The 22201-nt window shown below is 41.5% G+C and overlaps 2 protein-coding genes across 3 annotated transcripts in view; both read left to right on the top strand.

Moving 5' to 3' along the window:
- The first annotated feature begins 660 nt into the window (after positions 1 to 660).
- Positions 661 to 4389, top strand: LOC311272776 (dynein axonemal light chain 4). Of its 2 annotated transcripts, none has more exons than XM_084379430.1 (4): positions 661 to 757; positions 1273 to 1352; positions 3802 to 3885; positions 4072 to 4389. In XM_084379430.1, the coding sequence occupies exons 2-4, from the start codon at positions 1281 to 1283 to the stop codon at positions 4234 to 4236; spliced, it is 321 nt and encodes a 106-aa protein (XP_084235556.1). In that variant the 5' UTR covers positions 661 to 757; positions 1273 to 1280; the 3' UTR covers positions 4237 to 4389. The 2 variants fall into 2 exon arrangements, with proteins under 2 accessions (XP_084235556.1, XP_084235557.1); XM_084379431.1 differs by having other exon boundaries at positions 721 to 823.
- A 10413-nt stretch (positions 4390 to 14802) lies between these two features.
- The window catches only part of fam20cl (family with sequence similarity 20 member C, like), a 33844-nt gene continuing 26445 nt past the window's right edge, over positions 14803 to 22201 (top strand). The window contains exons 1-7 of the mRNA XM_084379526.1: positions 14803 to 15323; positions 16667 to 16842; positions 19136 to 19214; positions 19541 to 19633; positions 19836 to 19951; positions 20168 to 20348; positions 20570 to 20694. Coding sequence (XP_084235652.1) covers positions 14821 to 15323; positions 16667 to 16842; positions 19136 to 19214; positions 19541 to 19633; positions 19836 to 19951; positions 20168 to 20348; positions 20570 to 20694 — 1273 coding nt within the window. The 5' untranslated portion in view covers positions 14803 to 14820. The remainder of the gene's footprint in view (positions 15324 to 16666; positions 16843 to 19135; positions 19215 to 19540; positions 19634 to 19835; positions 19952 to 20167; positions 20349 to 20569; positions 20695 to 22201) is intronic.

Here is a 22201-nt window from a genome sequence, read left to right as displayed (position 1 = left end):
GGAAATTTCCACAGGCAAAGGAGTACACATCTGGGCTCGCGGCCTCCGACGGCGCCACAGCCCAACGTACGTGAGGGGGCAAGGGCCCGCTCATCACTGCTTGCAGTTTTAATTGTACTTGTATTTTTATTCTTGTTTGCTCTTTTTACTGATAATGGTGCCTTGTGAGGCAGGGCACACTATTTGTACATGACACAGTAATAAAAGATCATGAATCTATTCTATTCTATATAAAACACACTGCATTGTTATAGAATAAAATTGCATCATTCATTCAAGCCATTAAATTTAGCTCCACTTCAATCAGCAACATTTATGTACACTTTTTGTTTATGCATCAGACATAATGATCCATTGCTTTAACAGTGCAACACAATATTATATAATGAGAGTACTTTTTTTTGCCAATAATGATCAGAATCAGACATGAGGAATTTGCCTTTTTTTGATGCATAACAATATATAAAGTGAGAGAAAGAAGTAAAAGACAAAACAAGCACTGGAAATAGAAAGATTTACAGAAAAAAATGTATATATATGTTTAAAAAAATTTGAAATATATCTGTTGTTAACATGAAAAGAGTGGGGCTGGATGGATATATGGAGTCTTTCTTTTGATTGACAGAGTTCTGAACCAATAGGAATGAGGCTGGGCTGTAGTGGGCGGGGCTTCCCTCGTACATCAGTTGTTTAAAATGTCTCCCTAACAACCGAACTGGGAGTCCAACAGCAGAAGTTTTCGCTGGACAAAGGCCTCGTAAGTAACTCACGTCTGTGTGTTCACCTCCGCCGCTCCGCATTTATGATCCACCGACAACACGCTGTGAGTCGCATTACTACGGCTGCTGATTTAAAGAAGTCGTTTTTGAGATGGGAAACATCAACCGGTAGCATCAGCTGTTTGCTATCACGCAAGCTAAGCTAATTAGCTAGCTAGTAAAAACCTAGTTCGCTGGTAACGGATGCTAACCTGATGGAGCCTGGTCACGTTAACGAAGCGACCGTTACATGCGATATCTGTCGATGCTGTCTGAAGGAGAAACGTCTTATTTTTGCGCAAACCACTAAGATATACTTGTTGTAGCTAGTTAGCATTGGCTAAGTGGTTTTTTTAAGCTAATGAACCTAGCTGGGTCATGTTACAAGAGTGTTCAGCCAGAGATGTGAAGTCTGTCCGTGCTCCTCGTGAAATGCTTTATGTTACCACGCTGTTGGTTGACTTTCTTACTACGTGGGTTCATTTTTAACATGTGGGAAATGCCTTTTTTCCAGGAGTCGGAATGGCTGGGACTGGCGAGGGAAAGAAAGAGGAGGCCGACTACAAGAGACTGCACAGCTTCCCTCTCATCAGGGTAGGAGAGAAACGGGACAGTGCCTCTTGATACAGGACAAGAACATCCTAACTGTTGTTGGGAGCAGCTTATTCTGCAATGACAACATCCAGATCACATTTTGATCGTTGTCTTGTGCTGTGTAGGCTGCACATTTTAGGCTGCTGGGTTTTAGTATTGATAGTAATGATGTATTTGTTTCATAAGTACATGAAATGTACCTGCAAACATAAATGTCAGTGTCTGTAATTGACTTCTGGAAATGAAAGACAACTTCTCATTGGTTCAAATTGCTACGTAGTGTGCTGACTTGGTCATTAAAGCACATACAAGTTCACTAGCAAATGCAATAGTGACTAATCTGTAGTTTTAGAGTATGTGTTTTTTACAGATGTTTTACAGAATATGTAACTACTATATATCAGAAGCCATGTGTTGTGATTAAGACAGGAAAACTTCAGGCACTTTGAAGACATCCTTATGCATTAGATGATGCAAGATCCTTAGAAGTGTCAAGAAGAAGACAACACATACTTTACACTGTGATGCACGATATGGATTTTTTCAGCCAATACTGATAACCGATAATAATGATAATTTCAAATTTTTGTATTTTTAAAATAAGTTCATTACCTGTAGGTTATGTACCCCTGAGGGTAAAAAGGCTAAGATGTGGCAGGCAAAGATGGATGATTTATGGTTAATAATTCATAGCTCTAATAATATTTATTCTGATAAACTCAGACTTTTTGCCTCCTCTTCGAACACTTGCATAACATTTATTGCAAGTTACAATTGTGTTGTCTTCTTCTGAACTTGAACAACAACGTCCAGTGACGACATGTGTGGCTCGTGTTTACATTACGTAGCTCTACACAGGTGCAGCAGCTCTACGTCATGAACGTGATAACTGATGTATATCGTGCATCCCTCCTTCACACTCGACTGATCCTCCAGGCCCAGTTTGGGTATTTAAATGTGTTCATACTATACAGACAGTTGATGATAAACAACACACAGACAAAAAATGTTGGAGAAAAATCTCTCGCTCAAATTGAGATAATCTTTCGTTAGGTATCGAATACTCTAAGATCAGCAAACTGCATAAATGTGTGACTGCAGTATTAATGTAACTGCAACCACATTTGTCATGTTTTCCAGCTACTGTTGCAGAGTTGGTCAGCCGCAGCATAACGACTAATCACTGGCATTGCTCACGATGATAGAAAGTGCAAAGCCCTATTAGCACGGGACTAGTCTTGCCTCTGGACCTCTTGTATTTGTAATAATTCAGAGGTCTTTGATCTCAATCCTGTGCGATTCTGCCATGGCCGTAATTTGTTAAATAAAGATTCTGACACAAATTACCTTCAATATTTTACCAAAGTTAAATGTCCTGTAATAATATTAGTCCTGTGAGAATCGGCAATGCTGTGATTTGGCATATTTTTTTATTTATTTTACTGAACAAATATGAAGTTTGTGAGATGCCAGAGAAGTCTAGGAGCAACAAAAAGTTTGTCATATTAAAGTATCGCCACAAAACATCTGTTACTTGATCTAAATGTGCTGCAAATATGTGTTCATGCTTGTAACGCATGCAGAAAGCAGGCAAAAACGTCATTAATGTGGCTGCGGAATAAAATGAATCTCCGCTTCTGAGATGTTAACGTTATGTGGAGCCATGACATCATATGTGGGGGGATAATGTGAATTTAAGTTAAAAAAACAGGCTATCTCAAGTGAATGTGACACAAGAAACACAAACATGAGGAGGGACACAACTAGTTTGTCGGGCATGTTGAGCAGCAACATCGGGAACTGAAGGTGTTTTTTAAAATTTCCTAGCAAGCACAGTAAAATTAGAAGAGAGGAGATGTTGTTTAAATATGGCTTTAACTGTACACAACATCAGATATCTCCCCTGGAAGATATTCGTCGTGTTGCTCTTGGTTGTTCATATGAAGAGCAACAGAAATAGTTGTGTCAAGAATAAAAAATGAGGTGGCAAGAGAAGTTCAAACCCTGGCTCCTTTCCCACCTCTGCACAGCTGGTCAGTTATGGCGTGAAGCGAGTGTGGATGTCGGATTGTCCATTTGGGAAAGTTACAGAAATGTTGGAACACAGCTGTGGGTGGAGGAGGTTTTCTTCTACCGTCAGAAGACTCATTTGGATGTAAGACAGTTATGACTTCTCCGACTGAGTCTTGAGGGCGACACACACACCTATGCTGTTCGGACGTGCATCATCACCATGGTGACACACACCAACTTGTATGAATACACCATTGTCCTGTCTCCAAGCACCAACATGAGTCAGAAAAGCAGCAGTTTTATTATCTGATTCCTGGATGAGTCCATCCAAGCTACTGCGCTGTGTTTGCATGACATGTTTTTAAAGATCGTCTTATATTTAGATTTGTTTTTTAATATCTTGAGTCTAACATTTAACACGTGTGTTTGTCTCCAGCACACAGACATGCCGGAGGAAATGAGGGTTGAGACCATGGAGCTTTGTGTTACAGCCTGTGAAAAGTTTGCCACCAACAATGAGGTGAGTGAACGTGTTGTGTGGTCGGAAATTGTTTTCCTGCCACGCTGTGCCTGTAGTTAATGGCTTTCGCAAGGAAATTAAATCACATTCTCGACAGCGGTATTGTGTCAGGACTTTTTGTTCGCACTGAGGCTTCATTCTCTACATATAAAGATTCTCCTTTTTTGTCATCGCTGTCTTTCTCAGAGTGCAGCGAAGATGATCAAGGAGTCAATGGACAAGAAATTCGGCAGTTCGTGGCACGTGGTGATCGGCGAAGGCTTCGGCTTCGAGGTCACGCACGAAGTGAAGAACCTGCTCTACATGTTCTTCGGAGGGAGTCTGGCTGTGTGCGTGTGGAAGTGCTCGTAGCACCTCCTCGCTGTCCTTCCTCCCCATCTGACCTGGTCACTGGGCTGGGAACGAACACCAGCTACCAGCCAGATGCTGGTCACACTTTCGTTGCGGCGGGTTAGTTTGTCCACACCGCCAGCCACTGTGGCAGATAATAAACCATCAGTTGGAGATCTTGTCCAGTTTGAAAATGTAGTTGGAAGGGAACTATGAGTGCAGCAGTCACTTTGGCTGGTAGGCATTAAAAAATAGCTTCCTGCCTTGTCCGTCACTTTCCTTTTTCTCTTTGTTTTCTACTCTCCGTCCGTCTCTGAAGCCGTACCCATGGTCCTAAACGTTTGTGAGCGTGCATGTGCAAGAACGTGAGCTCAACTTTTACAAACAATACAGCCAGCCAGGGTCTCCAAAGTCCTTTATCCTCATTCCTCTTCAGGGAGCGTGTGTGTGTGCGAGTGAGTTTATATGTTTCGTGTGTGCTGGACACACACTGTTTTTTGAAATAACATTTCATCGTCACCTCCCTCAGCAGTTTGTGCAACAGTAAACTGTCCACATCATCTGTGACTTTTCACGCGTGTCTTTCTCTCTTTCTCTCTCTCTCTCCAACCGCACTAGTCTTTCAATAAAATTTTTAATATTTTTTATGTGTACATATTTTGATGCGACTTGAAAAACTTCTTTTTAAAGACCAGTGTCATCTTCTTACAGACTGAAAGGCTCAAGAGTCTCCTGAGCCGAACGAACACTACACCTGATCCACCTTTTCTCCCTGTAAAGGTGTTTGTAATAATCCCTATTAATATCCCCCCCCCCTCCGCTGGGTGATATTAGCAATGTGATTGTTTTCATGTTGATGCCAGTTTTTAATGATCCAGTGCAATGGATCATTTTGTGTGACTTGACCTGATTGTACAATAAACTCTGAAATGTGGTGAAATACGAACCTTAATCGCAGTGTGTGTTCTTCATGATATTTAATGTTCGCTAAAGGGGTTCAATTACATTCATTATAATTTTGGAAGATCGAATATATCATAAGCAAATGTAATTCTTGGAGCACCAGCAGGGAAAGAATAATTGCCACCGAGGTGTGAAAGATTTCTGGTAATTTAAGAGCAAATTTGGTTTGCTGTGTTTTTTATTTGTTTTAAAAAACAGTTACGCAGTTTATACATTTATTAGCGTAGCCAAAAGTCAAATGATAATATATATGTAATTTGAATGCCTAATTTTAAAATGGTAGAATGGAGTAAAAGTCAGGGAGTCACCGACCATCAGTATCTCCAATGCTCACCACTTTGACTGCCACCGGCCTCTCAGTAAACAAGATTAAATCACATTCACTGATGGCAGTGGGTATTGTGTCACACCTACAGTATTTCGCGCTGGCACATTCACGAGTAATTGTCTCATGACATCCCCCGCCATCAATTTGCAAGGCTGTCTGAAAAATTGTTCTCATTGAGTCGGTAGTTGTACAGCAGGCTCAAAAGCCTTTAGAAGTAGTTACCGAAGACTCTTTTTCATGTGAAACAAGGCCAGAGTACAGGTTGTTTCGTCAATGCTACGATCGAATTTGTGCTCTTTCAAAGGTAGTGTAACACAGGCCTGAATGACTTTCAAACCATTTCCCTGGAACGTAAGGTCAAATCAACAACAGAAAACATCGGCCACTGGTCACTGTGTTATTTTAAGCATCAGTTTTCACAATTCAGACACAGGGCAACTCAAAGTGCTTTTACGGGGCATAAAATGACATTGAAAGACATTAAAAACGAGTGAAAAGACATCAAAAAAAGTATAAATAGAAAAATATGCTAAAATAGAATAGGCTTTAAAAAGACAAGACAATAAAAGTTACAGCGCAGTTCAAGATATTGATCAGAGCCTTGCTTCAGTAAAAGGCAGTGGCAAACAAAATGGTCTTCAGCCCCTTCATTTAAAAGAGGTGAGAGTTGGAGCTGACCTGCAGTTTTCTGGGAGTTTGTTCCAGATATGTGGTGCATAATTACTGAACCGTGCATCCCTAATGAAAATATATTTTTTTTTTGCATGAGGAATAACATGCCGGCAGCTGCTTTTAAAAAGCTCTTTATAAATAAGAAATACACAGAGGAGAATACTAACAAAGATGCTTCCATAAATACCTCAGAAGGGGTTTATGTTCACAAGGAAAAAGATGTAAATGCTGAAGTGTTTGGATAGTTTGGGACTTGTCAGGATGAAGATTGAACCAGGCAGGTTTTTCCCCGAGAAACCCGAGAAAGTTGTATTGAAAAGATGCTGCTTTAAAGTTCAAATGCAATCCTCTGAAGGCAATTTACATTTTTTTTGTGAAAAAGTTTCTCAAACTGACAGTTTTGCTTAAACAATCTTTGTAGAGTTCCTTGTTGAAAGGCAGCGTTAACCTCAGCCGGCTCTGCTCTGTGGCTCCAGTGAGAGATACTCCAGTTCATGCGATCCATTTTAAACGCATCAGCAGCGGTTACAAGAACCTGTCGGTGAAACGTGATGCTGGCACGCCCGACAGAACCGCGTGGAGAGAGGAGAACAAACGATGAGCACAATAACCCGGTTCTGTTCTTTAACGCTTAAATTAAACTTCTGCAGGACCTTCAAGGTCGTCACAACCAGGAAATTAAAGATTAGTATCACAATGAGATTGAATGTTAATAAACATTAAGGGAGTGACTCATCAGTTTGCTGCCAAAGGATGAAGAAGTTTCAAGGATATTTGCACTCACCTAATCAGTATTAGTTCTCATTGTCATTAACCACACAGCACATCTCAAGGAGTCTTGAGCAGGCTGCGTAGATGCATTGAGTTTCACAACCTGCCAGCTACTCACATGAAACATGACACTCACATGTCCTTTACGACAGCGCTCCAGACTTTCTCTCTCAGGTGCACCAGCACATGATTTAGGTGCACCTAATGCATCTTAATTTAATATCTGGCTAGCAGCAATGTTTAGTCACACTTGATGGATTTCTGGGCGCATGTGCGACCAAAATAGTCACACCCTGCAGCCTCGTATCGCTATCACTCGAGTAATTGCTGCATTTATATGTGTTAACATGTTTGTGTGTTTATATATGTACTTGATTTGTGTATGTTTGTACCCCTAAATCCCAATTATAATCCTGATTTCTGTCCTTAAGTCAATCACATCTCATTTCTAGTCTAAAATAAACCTTTTAAGTGATAAAAACACACAGTAGCTTGACTGTGTGAATGTACGTGGCACTTCTCTACTTACAGGAGAGAGCTATTATGTGACGTAATGAAGTGTGGAGGGCATTTTGACCCAGCAGTGGAGGGCCAGAGGCCGCCATTATTGACAAATCAACAGAATCTGGCAACCTCCACCTGAGTGTTTGTGTACCCAAACACCACGACCCTGAATCAGGTCAGCCTGCACTCCGGCCTCAGAAATGAGACGACACTCGTCAGATCTCTTTCTCATCATTTCCCTTCTGTTCACACTCACGTTGCGCCGAAGAAGGAATTATCTTCCTGTGCAGGAAATAGTCAGCGACGATCTGTCCGTCACAAAGCAAGCATATATTCTGCTCATTATTTTTCACTGTGTGTGTGAATATTACATGTACCATTAGAAGTTAGTGTCTGTCGAGTCTTTGTCCAGAGTCCTGAATCTGCCTGAAAAAGTGAGTTTGCTCTTGTTAGCTGTGGCTTTATTTGAAATATGATTAGAAAAGGAAACAATTAAGTGATATTAAGATTAACCTTTGGGCCCTAATAAAGATTTTGTTGCAAAGTGGTCATGTAACCACACCACCCAAACTCCCTGGCTTTAGTCTTTTACCTATTTTCAGTTTAATTAAGTTAAATTGTGCAGTTATTTAAACGTAGGCTGGAGCCGCGTTGCAGTCTGGTGCTACAGTACATCACTAAAACAAAGTTAATATTGTTTTATTATCACCATCTTTTGTCCGCAGGTGCCAGAATCAACAAAAAAAAGACAGTTCTTTGTCGTAGCTTTAACAAAATAACATGAAATTCATGCATTAAAAAGTCTAAAATGACTCGAGCCTTGTTGTGTATTTTGTTGAGTTGTGTCCTTTTAACATCGCAAATGTTTCCTTCATGTTTGAACCCAGAGAAATCTGTAATTTTATTCAAGGTCATGGTGCTTTTCATTTTGTTGCCTGTTAATATAACTTCTGTGCGAGGGTCAGAGAGTGAGGAAGGAAGTCGTGAGCAAAACTTCAAAACATCACCTCGTCCGTGCCTGAATCACGGCAGATTTTCAGCAATGGTTGTTGTTTATACGAAGACATTAACTCCCATGACCCCACACTACTGACGTCTCTTATTTTGTTTTGATCGGGAGCGACAGAAATAAGTGTGCGTTTAAGTCATCATTGTGGGACCAGTCTTTCTAGTCAAGGCTTAAACAGTGGAAACAAATCTTCTGTCCTCATGGTCTTCACTGTAGCTTCTCTGGACCACAAGGATCAGAGCTGTTCATCAATTATTCTCGTCTGATGTTGCTTAACATAGCATTTCAGGGCGAAGGTACCAAATCTGAAAAAGGCAAACAACCACAACGGCTTTAATATCCTCCAAAGAAGTTTAATACTTCGGTGACTTTGTCAGCGAGCCTGAATCAGCGCTTAAAAAGGTTACAGTTCATCCGGGTCAAGGCATCCAGACTCCGAGTCAGTTTCAGCCCTTAAGCCATCAGATCTCTGAACACTCTCCCCGCCCTCCCCGTTACAAAGCACCCCGAACCTCCCTAACGCACACAAACACACACACAAAACATTGCATGAGTCACTCTCATACCAGCACATAAGCTAAAGTATCGACCTTTGGACTATTTGCACTATCATGATTGCTGCTTTGCCACCTCATCCTGCATATTTATACTTCATTCTGCACACTCATCAGTATAATTTATATTCTCTGTATATTTATATATTTTTTTCTGTTGCATGAGTAGTTGGAGAAATGATATTTCACACCTCTCTGTGTTTTTAACATTTTGTGGAAGTGACAGTGAAGATTAATGATTACTGAGATATGAGATCTTTCTCTAAATTTCTTTGCAAGTTAATTTTATCCGGTTTGTTGTTGTGTCGCTACCACAGTTGATTGCTAATTTGGCTGCAGCACTGACAGGTGCTACAGTCCCTCCTTGTGATGTTGCCAGAGAGTTCTCGACAGGAGATTTGGCAGGAATCTGCCGCCAAACAGCAAAAATGCATTCATAACATTTTGATATCGAGAAGCAGCCCGGGCACGAGAACCGCTGGCTTACAAATCCCTTGTCATTTCTCCATCCTGTAAACATCTGCCCACACAATTGAAATGGATTTGACCGGGCTACGTCCGGATTTGTGTGGATTTAACACCCTGATAACTTTCACCCGATTTCACCTGCCTGTTTCATGAGAAGGAGGCGGCACATTCTGCAATTATTGTACCAGCAATCTGATTAATCCGGTGGGTCCTGTGTCGGTAAACATGGCTCCACCCTGCGAAGCGTCTCATTCATTATTCACCTCAGACACTCTTTATATATCTCCTCCCTCTCTCCGTGTCTCCTTGGTGTTGTTAAATATTCATACAAGGAGCCGCAGAGTCGCACCAAAGGCTCTGTTTGCTCAGTCTCAACACTGAAACGCTCTCCCCAGTGTGTGGAGAGAAGACTTATTATGCTGCCGGAGGCTCGCATGAACTTTAGGTGAAGTTACAGACATCGTTAGCATCAGAGGAAACTATTAAATATCATGCTCTCATCTCTTTTCTTATGTATTTCCATGTTTTTATTGAACCATTGTGTATTGACTTGTTTATGTTTTTCTGCTTATCGTGTGCACGTTTCTTGGTGACATTTAGTTTTTCCCTTTATATAAATCTTTCAAAATGTTCCATCTGTTGCTGAACTTCATTACAAATTGTTTCACTGTTATTTAATACTATGCCTCTTGTTTGGGTACAATTTCACTATAGTCTCTGAGTTTAGACTCTTCGAGACTTTCCAAATTTCATTTGACCAAATGGCTTCACTTGTGATAGTCAAACAAGTCATTTCATTTTTTACAGCTGCTTCTTTTACAATGTAAGCTTATGGGGGGAAAAAAGTATTTTTGGGCCACAGTGCATCACGTGACGTAATTAAACTGTTTGGCCACTACGAAAGTTGGCCTCAAAGCCCGGCGCTCTTCCTGGGGTGTTGCATTCAACACACATTCAAGGTTGATGTGAGTGACAATAGCTCGCTAATAAAGTGTGGTTGAGCAGCAGCTTTCACATCATTAAATTACCATTTCTTCTCTTCCTCAAGGTTTTATTCCTTCTAAATAAATCACAATGACTGCTGTGGGCGAAGGCTTTAGCATCGAGGACACACATCTTTTCTTGGAATTGTGGGACCTTAACTACAGTTTACGTTTTATAATTTAAAGCTGGATTAAAGGTAGTACAAATAATGAGTTTCCAAGAGAAGAGGCCCCCTTTTTTTTTCGACTCAGTGCCTGGTTTATCTTTACAGTCTAACATGCAGGACTGATGGCGGCTGCTTTCACATAGCGTGTTGCAGCAACAGGCAGTCGAGAAAAATACTTTTTTATAAATGTGGAAAATCCACTGATTAGTGCTTCAGCTGTTGATGTTGAACTTCAAACACAGTTTCTGTGCCGTCACACTGTGTCCTCATTCGAAGCATCTCTGTTATGTTGGAAAAGCTCAGTGCCGTATCTTAGCAACCTCCTTACCACCTGCAATGATGTGTGGAGGGAAGGTTGGAGCCTCCATGTGTGTGTGTGTGTGTGTGTGTGTGTGTGTGTTAAAAGACACAGGAAGTAAAACGGAGAAGACATCTGTAGGGGGTTTAAGATGTGGTGACTGACAACACACAGGACTCAATATCTGGTGCTGAAAAAGAAAGAAAAGTGGGGTTTTTGGAGAGTTTAGCGACTGAAAATTCAGATTTCAACAGTCGCCGAAGGATCCAGAGAGTTAGAGAGGAGTGGAGCGAGATGAGAGTCTGACAATAGTTAGAGACGGAGGGCGACGGAGGACAGCAAAAGCAAGCGTGAGGGATGCATTTTTCATCCGAACACCGCTCGTGGGCTTTTTATATTGAGAGACGAGGAAAAAAACAATCCAGTTTTAATATGAGAGTGTGTTTGTGTGGCTTTCCGCGAGTGTGTGTGTGCATGTGGTGGCTCCTCTTATGACCACCAGCTCCTGTGGCTTTGTGTCTCACTAGCTCATTCCTAGACTGAAATAAAAGGGCGACTTTTATTAAGTTTTGGGAAGGAGGATGGTGAAATGTAGCAAGAGACGACTGGTGTGTGTGGATCAAGCTAGAAACAGCTTGTTTATAATACATCATTGAGGGACAGAGACAGAGAGAGCGTTAGACAACAACAGAGACACTTGGCAATAAAAGTAAACTGGCCAGAGGGCTGGTAGGTGAGCTGAAGTAAGAAAAACAAATCATGAGATTGGAGGGAGAGAAATGGAGATGACAGTTGTGAAGCTGTTTGCGTCCTCTCTCTTCTGATTGATTCCTCTCATCACCCTGCTGAAGGCTGGAGATCCTTGGGAGCTTTTTGCTTCACTTGCAGCAAGAAATTGAAGTAAAACCCTTAAATTGTATCCTGATACCGGCTGAAAGGATCGGAAAAGATGATTCTACTGGTGTTGACAACCTTGAAAGTCATTTCAATTATAAAAACCAGTTCCAGTTATCCAAGGCTGCCACCACGACGAGGCTGAACAAGAATGAGAAACCAAAATTAAATAAGCAGGACGGCCAAAGAGTTCAAGCGCACGCTGATTTCAATTCAAACACGACACAGTTTCATGATTCAGTGCAGCAAAATTAATTATCCTGTCAAAGTCTAGTCTTTGCTTCCCCAGGGAAAGATAACTGGGTGGACTTTTTTCTTTCTTTCTTTTTGAAGCGTCCTCGGGCTCCATGAAACGCCCTTCAAGTCTCATTTTATTATCACTATTGTAACTGATAGTAACAGATTCCTGATGTACAGTCACAGTTCATAGTCAATGGGAGAAAAAAAACACGAATGTGGAGAGACAGTGGAAGAACATAATGAGTCCCAATGCATCCCTGCAACGCAAAGCGGTCACTGAACGGGCTGACAAGTATGAAAGTGACAGGACGTCCAAATTAAACCACAAAACATTTGCCTTTCGACATAGGCTAATTTGTCTGTTACTTATTAACTGTCATAAATCTCTGTTGAAAATAAATGTTTTAGAATAAAAGCTTAGGACTGTTTGTCTTGTTAGTTTCAATCATATACCCTACCTACAGACACACAGTTACATGTACAGTAACTCCAAAAATGTTAATCTAAAAGCAGTCACAAATCTTCAGCTTCCTCTGCGTTGGTCTCCATCAACATGTCACATATTTCTGATACACCCTTGAACATAACTTGTTTTAGTAGGCAGGTAAAACCCACTGAGATGTGTCCTAGTCTTTGAATTTAAATAATTTAGACCCACTGAGACATCCTGGCCGCTAAAATAAAGAGCCCGTGTTTGCCCGTCTTGTGTGTTCTGTCATCCTTATGCATAATAAAAAATACACACATACAACGATACGACGCTTCCTTTAGTGTCCAGCTTCTTTTCCCGCTTTGGTTTACATAATTTTAATCCGACTCGCTTCATTTGCATGTCGCTCATGTTGCAATCCAGAACATCAATGTTTTATGAGCGCCGGTGAATAATACATGAATATGACCACCTGCATGAATACAGGAGGCTTGCACGAAATCTGTTCAATGCACTCTATCAAGCTGATGGAGGTGAGTCACTTTTAAGGTAGGAGATCCCTTTCTCTGCACCGTCAATACCCTATTCAATACACTATTTAGGTAGTCATGGGGGTATGAGGCATGCATTTTGTTAAACTTTATCAGATCTCCGTATGAGACACACATAAAGCTCACAACATGTAGATACACGCACACACCCAGACTTTAAAGAACCATACTTCACAGGAACAGTGTATCCTGTGGGAATCTCCATGAAGTCTGAGGTGCCTGAATCAAAGTCTCAGAGCAAATACACTCACAGAATATAAAATATCTGCCTTCATACTGCCTGGTTATTAAGTCCACATTGTCGAAGCCTTGAACAGACTGCACATAATTCACTGTTTATGTACATAGAGTATATTTACACATACATTTTCCGGCAGCACACAGAATACATCTTCCTCTCTGCTCTTATTTCTCTTGCAGTACGGTGTCAGATCTGCAGGAACAACTATTAAAGCCACTGTGGTAAAGGATTTACCTTTGAAACAACATATTTCAGGAACAACACAACCTCATATCGAAATGGCTGGATAGGTTTTTTTGCCAGCAACTCCCAAAACAGGCATGTCAGCTAACATCGGCCACTTTAATATTTAATGTGTCTGCGGACGGGTGTTTTCAGCAACAACCACAGGTACTGTACCTCATACAAGCTGCAGATTGATGTCAATAAAGGTCACAGAATGGTGTAAAACCTGTCTGTCTGATGGATGTCTGTACTACGTCTGTGACTCTCTACATTGTCGTCAGAAGTGCAACAAAAAGTAAAGGTTTGGCTCAAGGTGAGTTGTGTAAAAGTGATTTCCTGCACAAAAGAGGCAGGTGCAGAACTAAGTTCGGAAAATATTGGATTTAAGTTCAGGAGTAATACTTTTTTCATAGCATGAATATATGTACATTTTTATCTTGATTTTCTTTTCACGTTCCTTTGAAATCATATTTAAAATGTCGACCCATCAGTATTAATTCGGATCGTCCTGCATCTGCAGTGCATGTTCAAGTGTGTGTGTGTGTGTACTGAAGTAGCTCCTGACTGGACAGTCCTGGCTGTCATGAATGATCAGGAGGTTTGCCCTTCCAACACTGCCTGTTAAGCATTAAAGGCACGTTTACATATAGTGTATAGAGTTACACTCTTTTGTGAAGTAACTTTCCGAGACTTTGCAGAATAAGATCAATCCGTGCTGTGGAAATGAAGAGGTGGAAGTGACACCCTGAAGTCGAATTTTTCAAAGGTCTAACTGATGAACGCAATGACAAAAGGACAAGACAAATAAACTGGCAGAACAAGTCTGACCGACTAAAAAGAGAGAGAGAGAGAGAGAGTAAACACATTGATCCACATCCAGATCACTTTAACCTGGCACCAACCTCTGAGTCTGGTAGCAGGAGTACAGAAAAGTGCAAACAACCCGAGTAAAGCTGCCTTGATACTGGATAGAGTCCCGTCTGATTCCACTGAGAACCAGAAACAGCAGTGAGTTGACAAGAGGGATTTTTAAAGGAAGGAAACTATGTGTAAGTTGCCTTTTTCTCTTTATGTAAACTGACTTCAGAAAGGTCAGAAAGTAAAAGTAGGCTGATATGGACTTTTTCAATGTAAAAAGCTATATACAGACTGCGTGATACTCTGACTTTAATATCTTTTTTAACGCTCTACACCATATGGCTTTTCTGATATTCTCCGAGCATCTTTTGCACAGAATTTTCTTCTTCCTCTCTTCTTCCCTCCATGTGTTCACCTCTCCTAACCCTCTCTCAGCTCCTCTCAGTAGGATGATGTGGCGTATGCGCAGTCGCTCCAGGACAATCTGTCTGTCCTTGGCCTTCATCACCGTTTTCCTCTACCTCCTGCTGGCGCTTGTCTCTCTTCCCATTTACCACCAGCCCTGTGACCCCCTGCTGTCACCGAGGACACACATCCTGCGAGACCTGGCACGCGCCAACTACACCTCTGTGGGGCTGAGTGGTCCAACTGATGCCACACATAGAGATTCTTCCAATAAGGATGCCAGTAAGGATGCCAAAGGCCACGTGCGGGCACTTTCTGATGGGCTCTCATCAGCGACAGAGGGTGAAAATGCCTCAATGAACATGCCGGGTGATGTGCGTCGCTACGGCACCGACCGAGCAGAATCTGTGGAGTCTGGGCTGGCAAAGCTGGAGGCATTGTTCGACCATCCTCTTTACAATATGCCCAGCCCTCCTATCCCCGAGGAAGACTGGCTATTGAAAGTGAAACCGAAGATCAAGGCGAGCGAGAAGAGCTCCCAGATGTGGTCAGTATATAATACAGTTAATGTGCATCAGACTCTTTGTTTGTGTGAGATTTCTCCTTTAAAAAAAAAAAAAATCTTCCCATAACCTCTTTACCTTGAGCAAACACAATTGTATTTGCTTCATCTAACGTCTTTCGCCATTTCAGTTTCTCTCAGTTGCTGTAGTCAAGTCAAATAAAACGTAATGCCTGCAAGGGTTATTATATTCGACACCTCGCTACCCAGGCACAACATATCCACTCAATATAAATCTACAGCAAGTAAAAGCCAACAGCGAAAACACTTCATGGACAACTGTATGTAGAAACCTGCTAATATTACACTCAGTTTCTCAGCATTTTCCTCTGAAATGTACAGTTCATGCAAGATTTTCAGCAGATGGGTCAGACTGCAGGGAGCAGACATGATCCCCTGTTGTCAAGTCGTGTTTATATTCGTCACAATGCTGTTACTATAGGTCTCTGCAGGAATGCTTGGAGCTTCTGTACGTTGTCGGTTAATGTATTTCCACGCAGCATTTGCAGACACTAGAAATATGAGCGGCCTCCTTGGTATGCATCGCAATGTTCTGTGGCATCTTCCCACCCATTTCTGCATTAGTCTTGATCTTTGTACTTACACGGTCTGGAATGTTTCCAACAATGTTCAAACCCAGAGAAATCGGTGAGTTTACTCAAGGTAACGGCGTGTTTCATTTGGTCGCATGTCGCTAAAACTTCTGGAAAAACCTCAGATGATTCGTGAGCGACTACACATAACGTGAGTAAAACTTTTAAAAGTACCTCGTCCTTTTTTACATTTCTGTCTGAGTCACAAAGATAGAATTTCATCAGTAGTGGTTGTTTAACAATGAAGACAATAAATCCCATGATCCCACGCTACTTGTGTCTTTTGTTTTTACAGAGAGACTCCTCAGGGCAGAAATGACATACTGTGCATTTAAAGCTGAAACTAACAAACTTTATTACCGATTCATTTGTTTGTTTTAAGTTATTGATTATTGTCCTATCTGTAAAATTTCAGAGCACAGTAAAAATATCGCGATCAAGAACCTAAGATGGCATTTTCAAATGACCAGCAGTCCAAAACCCAAAGAGATGCAGCAAGTTTCACACTTAGAAAGCAATTTTCCTTAAAACATGACTCAATCATTATCAAAATTGTTCCTGATTCTTTTTTTTCCTGTTCTATGTAAATTTATTAATGATGCTGCTGAACAAATCATCAGTTCTTTGTTTAGCCAAGGCACGTCTGGTGCCAGTCTCTGTCTCACAACTTAAATCAGAGAGAAGAACTGACACACTCGCCCACCTGGTCACTGCCTCGCCTCCGTCTCTCTGCAGGGTGAGTGCTAGCCAGGACGGCTACGAGGACGTCCATTGGAACAGCAGCAGTGACAGCCATCCTCCATGGCTGCGCTTCCACCTGGGCATCTCCCGCTGGCAGCTGTACCCCCGTCATGACCCCAACATGGAGCCGCTGACCAAGCAGCTCGCCACGCAACGCATCGTCAGTGCAGGTGTGACACAACATTTCTGAGCCGGGGTGGTGTGTGCTTGGGCAAAGTTTCTCTCTCAGACACTTCAATCAACAACACACTGATCACGCTCGACAGAGGAGGTGTCAGACGATCAAAAGAGAGATGTTTTTTCAAGTAGTGGACAGGAGGATCTGAGTCAGCTTCGAGGGTGACTCAGTTCACTTCTTGATATAATAAGCGAGAGACTTTTGGAGGACTGCAGTCGGCACAAAAACAAGATGTCGTTGAAAAGCAGTAGATCTATCAGAACCGAGACTAATTTTGCCTCCAAGACGAAACCTGTAGTGGAAAAGGTGGGCCCGCTTCAGGGAGAGAGAGGGCAGATGAAGGGAAGGGTTGTTAAGATTGTGTGACACCTGAGGTTTAGGGTTAGACTTTCAAATGTAGATTTTCTTCTTACTTCTCTTGAAATGAAAGCAACTGTGAACCTTTGAAGGGCCTTGGGGGCTCAGCAAGAGGGTGGATATGAATATACTGTATGAATCACTGGCCAGGGAGCAAACATCTCAGCCAGTCAATCAGCCACGGTTCTCCACACTAACTTTTTTCACTGTCGGTGTGTTTGTGTATTTGGTTTGGTTTAATTAAAGCCGTGACAAGGAAATGTCCTCTTCTGTTGATCCTGTCGGCCCTCGTGGACAAAGGTGGTATGAACACACGACTGCCTCCTGTCATAAAAAAGCTCTTGATCTGGCTAGCTTGTGCATTTTTAATGCTATTCTTCGTTTTCAAAGGATAAGTTCAACCACAAATGAAAGTTTGGTCAACATCTACTCACCCTCATGCCGGTGGAAAGTTGGGGGAAGTTTCCTCGTCCACAAAACATTTCTGGAGCTTCACAGCAGAATGGCATCGCAGCATTCTCCTAAACAACTGAAACATAACTCGTTTTAAAACTCCACACAGCTCGAACTAAAGTGTCCGGAAGCCCTGAGATCCTAAATCAATTTGAAAAGATTTTTTTTTTAATTTTACACTCCAACAGTGCAGGCAAGCTTATGCACCCACTTCTGACACTTTAAGCTGAGCAGCTACTGTGAAGGTTTTGGCTCAAAAAGGGCGTAAACAGAGAGAGATAGGGTTAGAAAAATTATATCAGCGCTCATACGACGCCTGTCAGCCTGCTGACGTTCAGACCCATGACTACTCAGTAGCTGTTACTACATTATTACACAAGTATTCAGTACTCATCAGTTTGAGCGCACCCATCTTCAAACCTGGCCTCGATTTCGATCTCAAGTACACCCAAAGTTTGCAGCTAGTGAAAAATAGTACCGAACAAAGACAGCAGCTGAAGGTGCAGTCTTGGCCTCTTTTCTAACAACAAGAAACCTCATTATCAGACCAGATAAGTGTACTGTCATTAGCCTCTTGTCGTACTAGTATGGCTGACGTAAATTGAGCAAGGATGTGTCTTATTGTTTCTGAATCTAACTTTTGATTTCCCAAGCAAAAGCGTTATTTCGTCTCCCAAAGGTGACACAGCCTTGCCTCGACAAGCAGTGGCATAAATATCGACAGGAAGCAGCTTTTTGTGCTTGAATCTTCACTCAACCTTGATAAACTGCACGTGATTTGAAAGCACAAGGCCTCACATTCTGATCATTTTTCCAGTTCCACTTCCAGTAACAAAACAGCGGAACAAACAGTTAATTCTTTTCACCGTGTTTGTGCCTATGCAAATTTGGTTCATCGCTTTGATTAATTCTTTTTGATATTAAAACTTCAAAGCACGCTTACAGAAAGACTATGTCTGTGACTATTACAGCCCAGCGTGACAGTGACTGTAATCAACACAGATCAAGGACGGTGAGAATGAGCACGAGAACGCACGCTTTGTCTAAATAACAGAAGATATGGAATAAAAATAGAGATTCATTTACCCAGTTGAAAAAATAATGATCTATATATGTGGTAGAAAATATAATAATCAGTCCTTGTGACTCATTGTTCACTCCATGTTACAGAGTGAAGGCTGAGTGACACGTGAATGAATGCAAGTAATGCAATGTCCCATCAAACAGAGCAAAAACTGTGTGTGTGTGTGTGTGTGTGTGTGTGTGTGTGTGTGTGAGAGAGAGATGACACAGTGGTGTGAGTGAACTGTGTTATATCGCGATGACGCACATATTGTCTATTGTTATATTTTGCTCTGCGTGTGCGCCCCATTAAAGGCCAGTGTGTTTGGTCACAGCATGGTGTGTTGCATGTGTGTGTGTGTGCAAACTGTGTGCTTTGTTGCTATGGAAACATTGTCTGCATTGTTTTTCAGTGCAGAAGTCTGGGGGGACGCAACTGAAGCTGGTGATGTCATTTCCCAACTATGGACAAGCCATGTTCAAACCAATGAAGTGAGTCGCAGGTGGCAAATCCATCGCGCTGTTTATGAAATCAAAGAAAGAGTGAATCGGTTCAGTAAATCACGAGGGGAAACTGTGGATGCATAGAAAGACATTTTTAATCCTTCAGACAACTGAGAAATGTCGTGAGTGAGTAAATATTAGAAAGGACTGTGTCGAATATTTCCTTATGTCCAGTTAGTGTTGGATTTAATGGAGAGCAGAAACTTCCACGGCCCGTCTGTGCTTGTTTAAAGCAAGTGAGCAAATAAAAGGGGCTTATATGAATTTAATGAACACATTATGTGCTATAGTTTGACTTTCTTTCTCTCTGACAGGCAGGAGAGAGATGAGGAAACCAACTATAACCTCTACTACTTCTCTGACTTTGAGAGGCACAATGCAGAAATCTCAGCTTTTCACTTGGACAGGTACCAAGTCCAGTTTTTTTCTACAAGTACAACACTGCTCGAGTTTGCACAGCGAGTGTAATGCTGGATGAAATGGCCACAAAATGAAAACACGTTACGTAACACTGGATCTTCTGTATTTTCTTCTCTACTCCCTTCCCATTTTCTTTTGTGTTTGTCTTCTTGTCCTCATTTCCTCCTTTCCCTCCAACTCTCCCTGCAGGATTTTGGGCTACAGGAGAATCCCTCCGGCGGTGGGGAGGCTGGTGGACGTGGTCGAGGAGATCAAAGATGTCACTACAGACCGCAAGGTGGCTCGAACCTTTTTCACTTCCCCTGGTACCGCTCACACAAGCCTCCATTATTCTTTCAGCCTGCGTAAAATGCCCCTGTTTGTCAACTGATGCTGAATCTCTTTGATTTGTGTTTCCTTTCTTCTAATTCTCTCTGGTCACAACCACCCACAAACTCTTTCATCCAAATGTTTTCTTTTGTCATTTTCATTTCCTCCTCTCCTCTTCCTCTCCTGCTCTGTGCTCCTCTGGCTCCTCCTAGTGGGCAACGTGTGTTTCTACGGCCAGTGCTCCTACTACTGTTCGACGGAGCACGCTGTCTGTGGTCGCCCCAGGAAGCTGGAGGCCTCCCTGGCCGTCATGCTGCCTGATCTCTCCCTGGCGTCCCGCAGGTCCTGGAGATCCCCCTGGAGACGCTCCTACAGCCGCAGCAAACTGGCAAAGTGAGTGGGTCTTTAGTTACAGAGGAACCAGTGTGCTGGATGAGATAAAGGGATTCAACATATTCAGCTCAGCAAACCCCAAATGTCTCTACGTGAGACCAGAACAACAGCTACAGTGGTGTTACCGGGGATTGCAATCCTCTAAAACTGGTCTAAGAGTCTACCTGTGATATAGACCACAGGTGGTAATGTAAAGAGTGGATGCTGTCTGTCTGTTTCAGGTGGGAGTCAGAACCAGACTACTGCTCGACAGTGAAAAAGACCCCGCCGTACGACAAAGGCACAAGACTGGTGGACTTCATCGATCTGGTCATACTGGACTTCCTGATGAGTAGGTTTATACTGAGTACAGTGTATTGTAAGAGGTCAGACGCAGAAGTCAGACTCTTTATAATGCAGGTTAGGGAAGAGTTAACGAGGTTGTTACCTGCTGCTCGGCACACAGCAGGAGAGTCGTGGCTCGAGTTTGGCTTCTTACTGAACCCTCTTTGATGTTGATCAACATGAAGGTCTACTAGGCTGAAGAGTCGGCCTAAAATATAAATGTTCAGATGTTATTGCATTGAGTTTCATGCCGGAGGATGATGTGTTCATCTAAAAATCATCAACACCTGAGCCATGAACTCTTTCAGTTGGCGAGGCAGCTCACATATTGAAGCTACACTTTCACCTCTGCATGGTTGTAGAGATGTGCTCAAGGAAATGTAATATTAGAGTTACAGGTGTTACAGTGCAGCTGGTGACCCAGCAGTTTGTGTTTGGAAGAAGATCCTTTAAAAGTATTAATGCCACGTCATAAAAATACTTAATTACGTAAGTATTTTTGTAAAAATCCTGCATTTAAAACTTTAATCAAGCAAATTTACTGAAAATAATAGAATGAAAGTACCAATATAGCAGAAAATTGGTCTGTGACTGATATATATATAAAAGTAAATTACAAAAGCAAAGGATTTATATTGACAAGTCAATGCATAAGCAGCTATAAAATATCAACCACAGCTTGTATTTATTACTTATTTAAGCCTACTTTAAAAAAACTTAGTTGGTAACACTTCATAATAAACACCAAGTTAATAACAGTTAGTTCACTGTGAACAAGCAATGAATTGCTTTAAAAAACATTTATTAAGCAGTTGTTTATTGCTTAATTGTTGTTGTTTAGAGCGCATTTGAAAGGATTAATCAATACTGTGTAATTAATCTGTAAGCATCATTTGGATGGCCATTATAGAGTCGCATTAGATGTTTATAAACCTTTACAACTGCTAAATAAATGTTGTATAAAGCATTTCATTGTATGTTAACAGTGAAATAACTATTAGCTAAAGTTTGAAAGACACTCCTGGTCTTATACCACTGCGTTTAACTTGAATAACATATGTTATGTGTGCTTGTGATGTGCTGATCTGGGTTACTCTGTTATGTTTGCTTTAGTTTATTTTTTATATGAAGTTTTAATTATGACTGCAGATGTAAATTAGCTCCAAGCTAACTCTGGTACAATGCATCAAATGGCAACATTTATGTTTATTATTGTACACGGTCCCTCTACAGATAAAGATAAAAACACATTAAATATAAAGTTACTGTTATTATTATTGGTTATAATAAAGTTTTAATGTAAGATTTTAAAAAGCAGTACTCGCAGTAGTACTTTTACACTGTGGTGTTGATGTTTATAGCTATAAGAGTAGAGTAGTAGGCCTCACTTCCTCCAACACGGATCTGCTGGGTCACCAAATACGGTGTAACACCTGAGTGACTCGCTGTGATTTCTTGTTAGTGCTTTCTGTTGTTTCATGCAGTCTTAAAACGACATACCGGGTTAAACAAAAGCTTTTAAGGCTAAA

Source organism: Pagrus pagrus, assembly GCF_965226575.1.
Source record: "Pagrus pagrus genome assembly, chromosome: 2".
In the NCBI taxonomy this organism is placed as follows: Eukaryota; Metazoa; Chordata; class Actinopteri; order Spariformes; family Sparidae; genus Pagrus; species Pagrus pagrus.
The sequence above is the reverse complement of the archived record's forward strand: the minus strand, read 5'-3'. Positions and strand labels throughout refer to the sequence as shown.

What these genes read in the sequence shown, in the direction of transcription:
- LOC311272776 (XM_084379430.1), top strand. Translation starts at nt 1,281, where the DNA reads ATGGCTGGGACTGGCGAGGGAAAGAAAGAGGAGGCCGACTACAAGAGA. An exon ending in ACAGCTTCCCTCTCATCAGG is followed by an intron (nt 1,353 to 3,801) that starts GTAGGAGAGAAA and finishes GTTTGTCTCCAG; the next exon opens with CACACAGACATGCCGGAGGA. An exon ending in AGTTTGCCACCAACAATGAG is followed by an intron (nt 3,886 to 4,071) that starts GTGAGTGAACGT and finishes TGTCTTTCTCAG; the next exon opens with AGTGCAGCGAAGATGATCAA.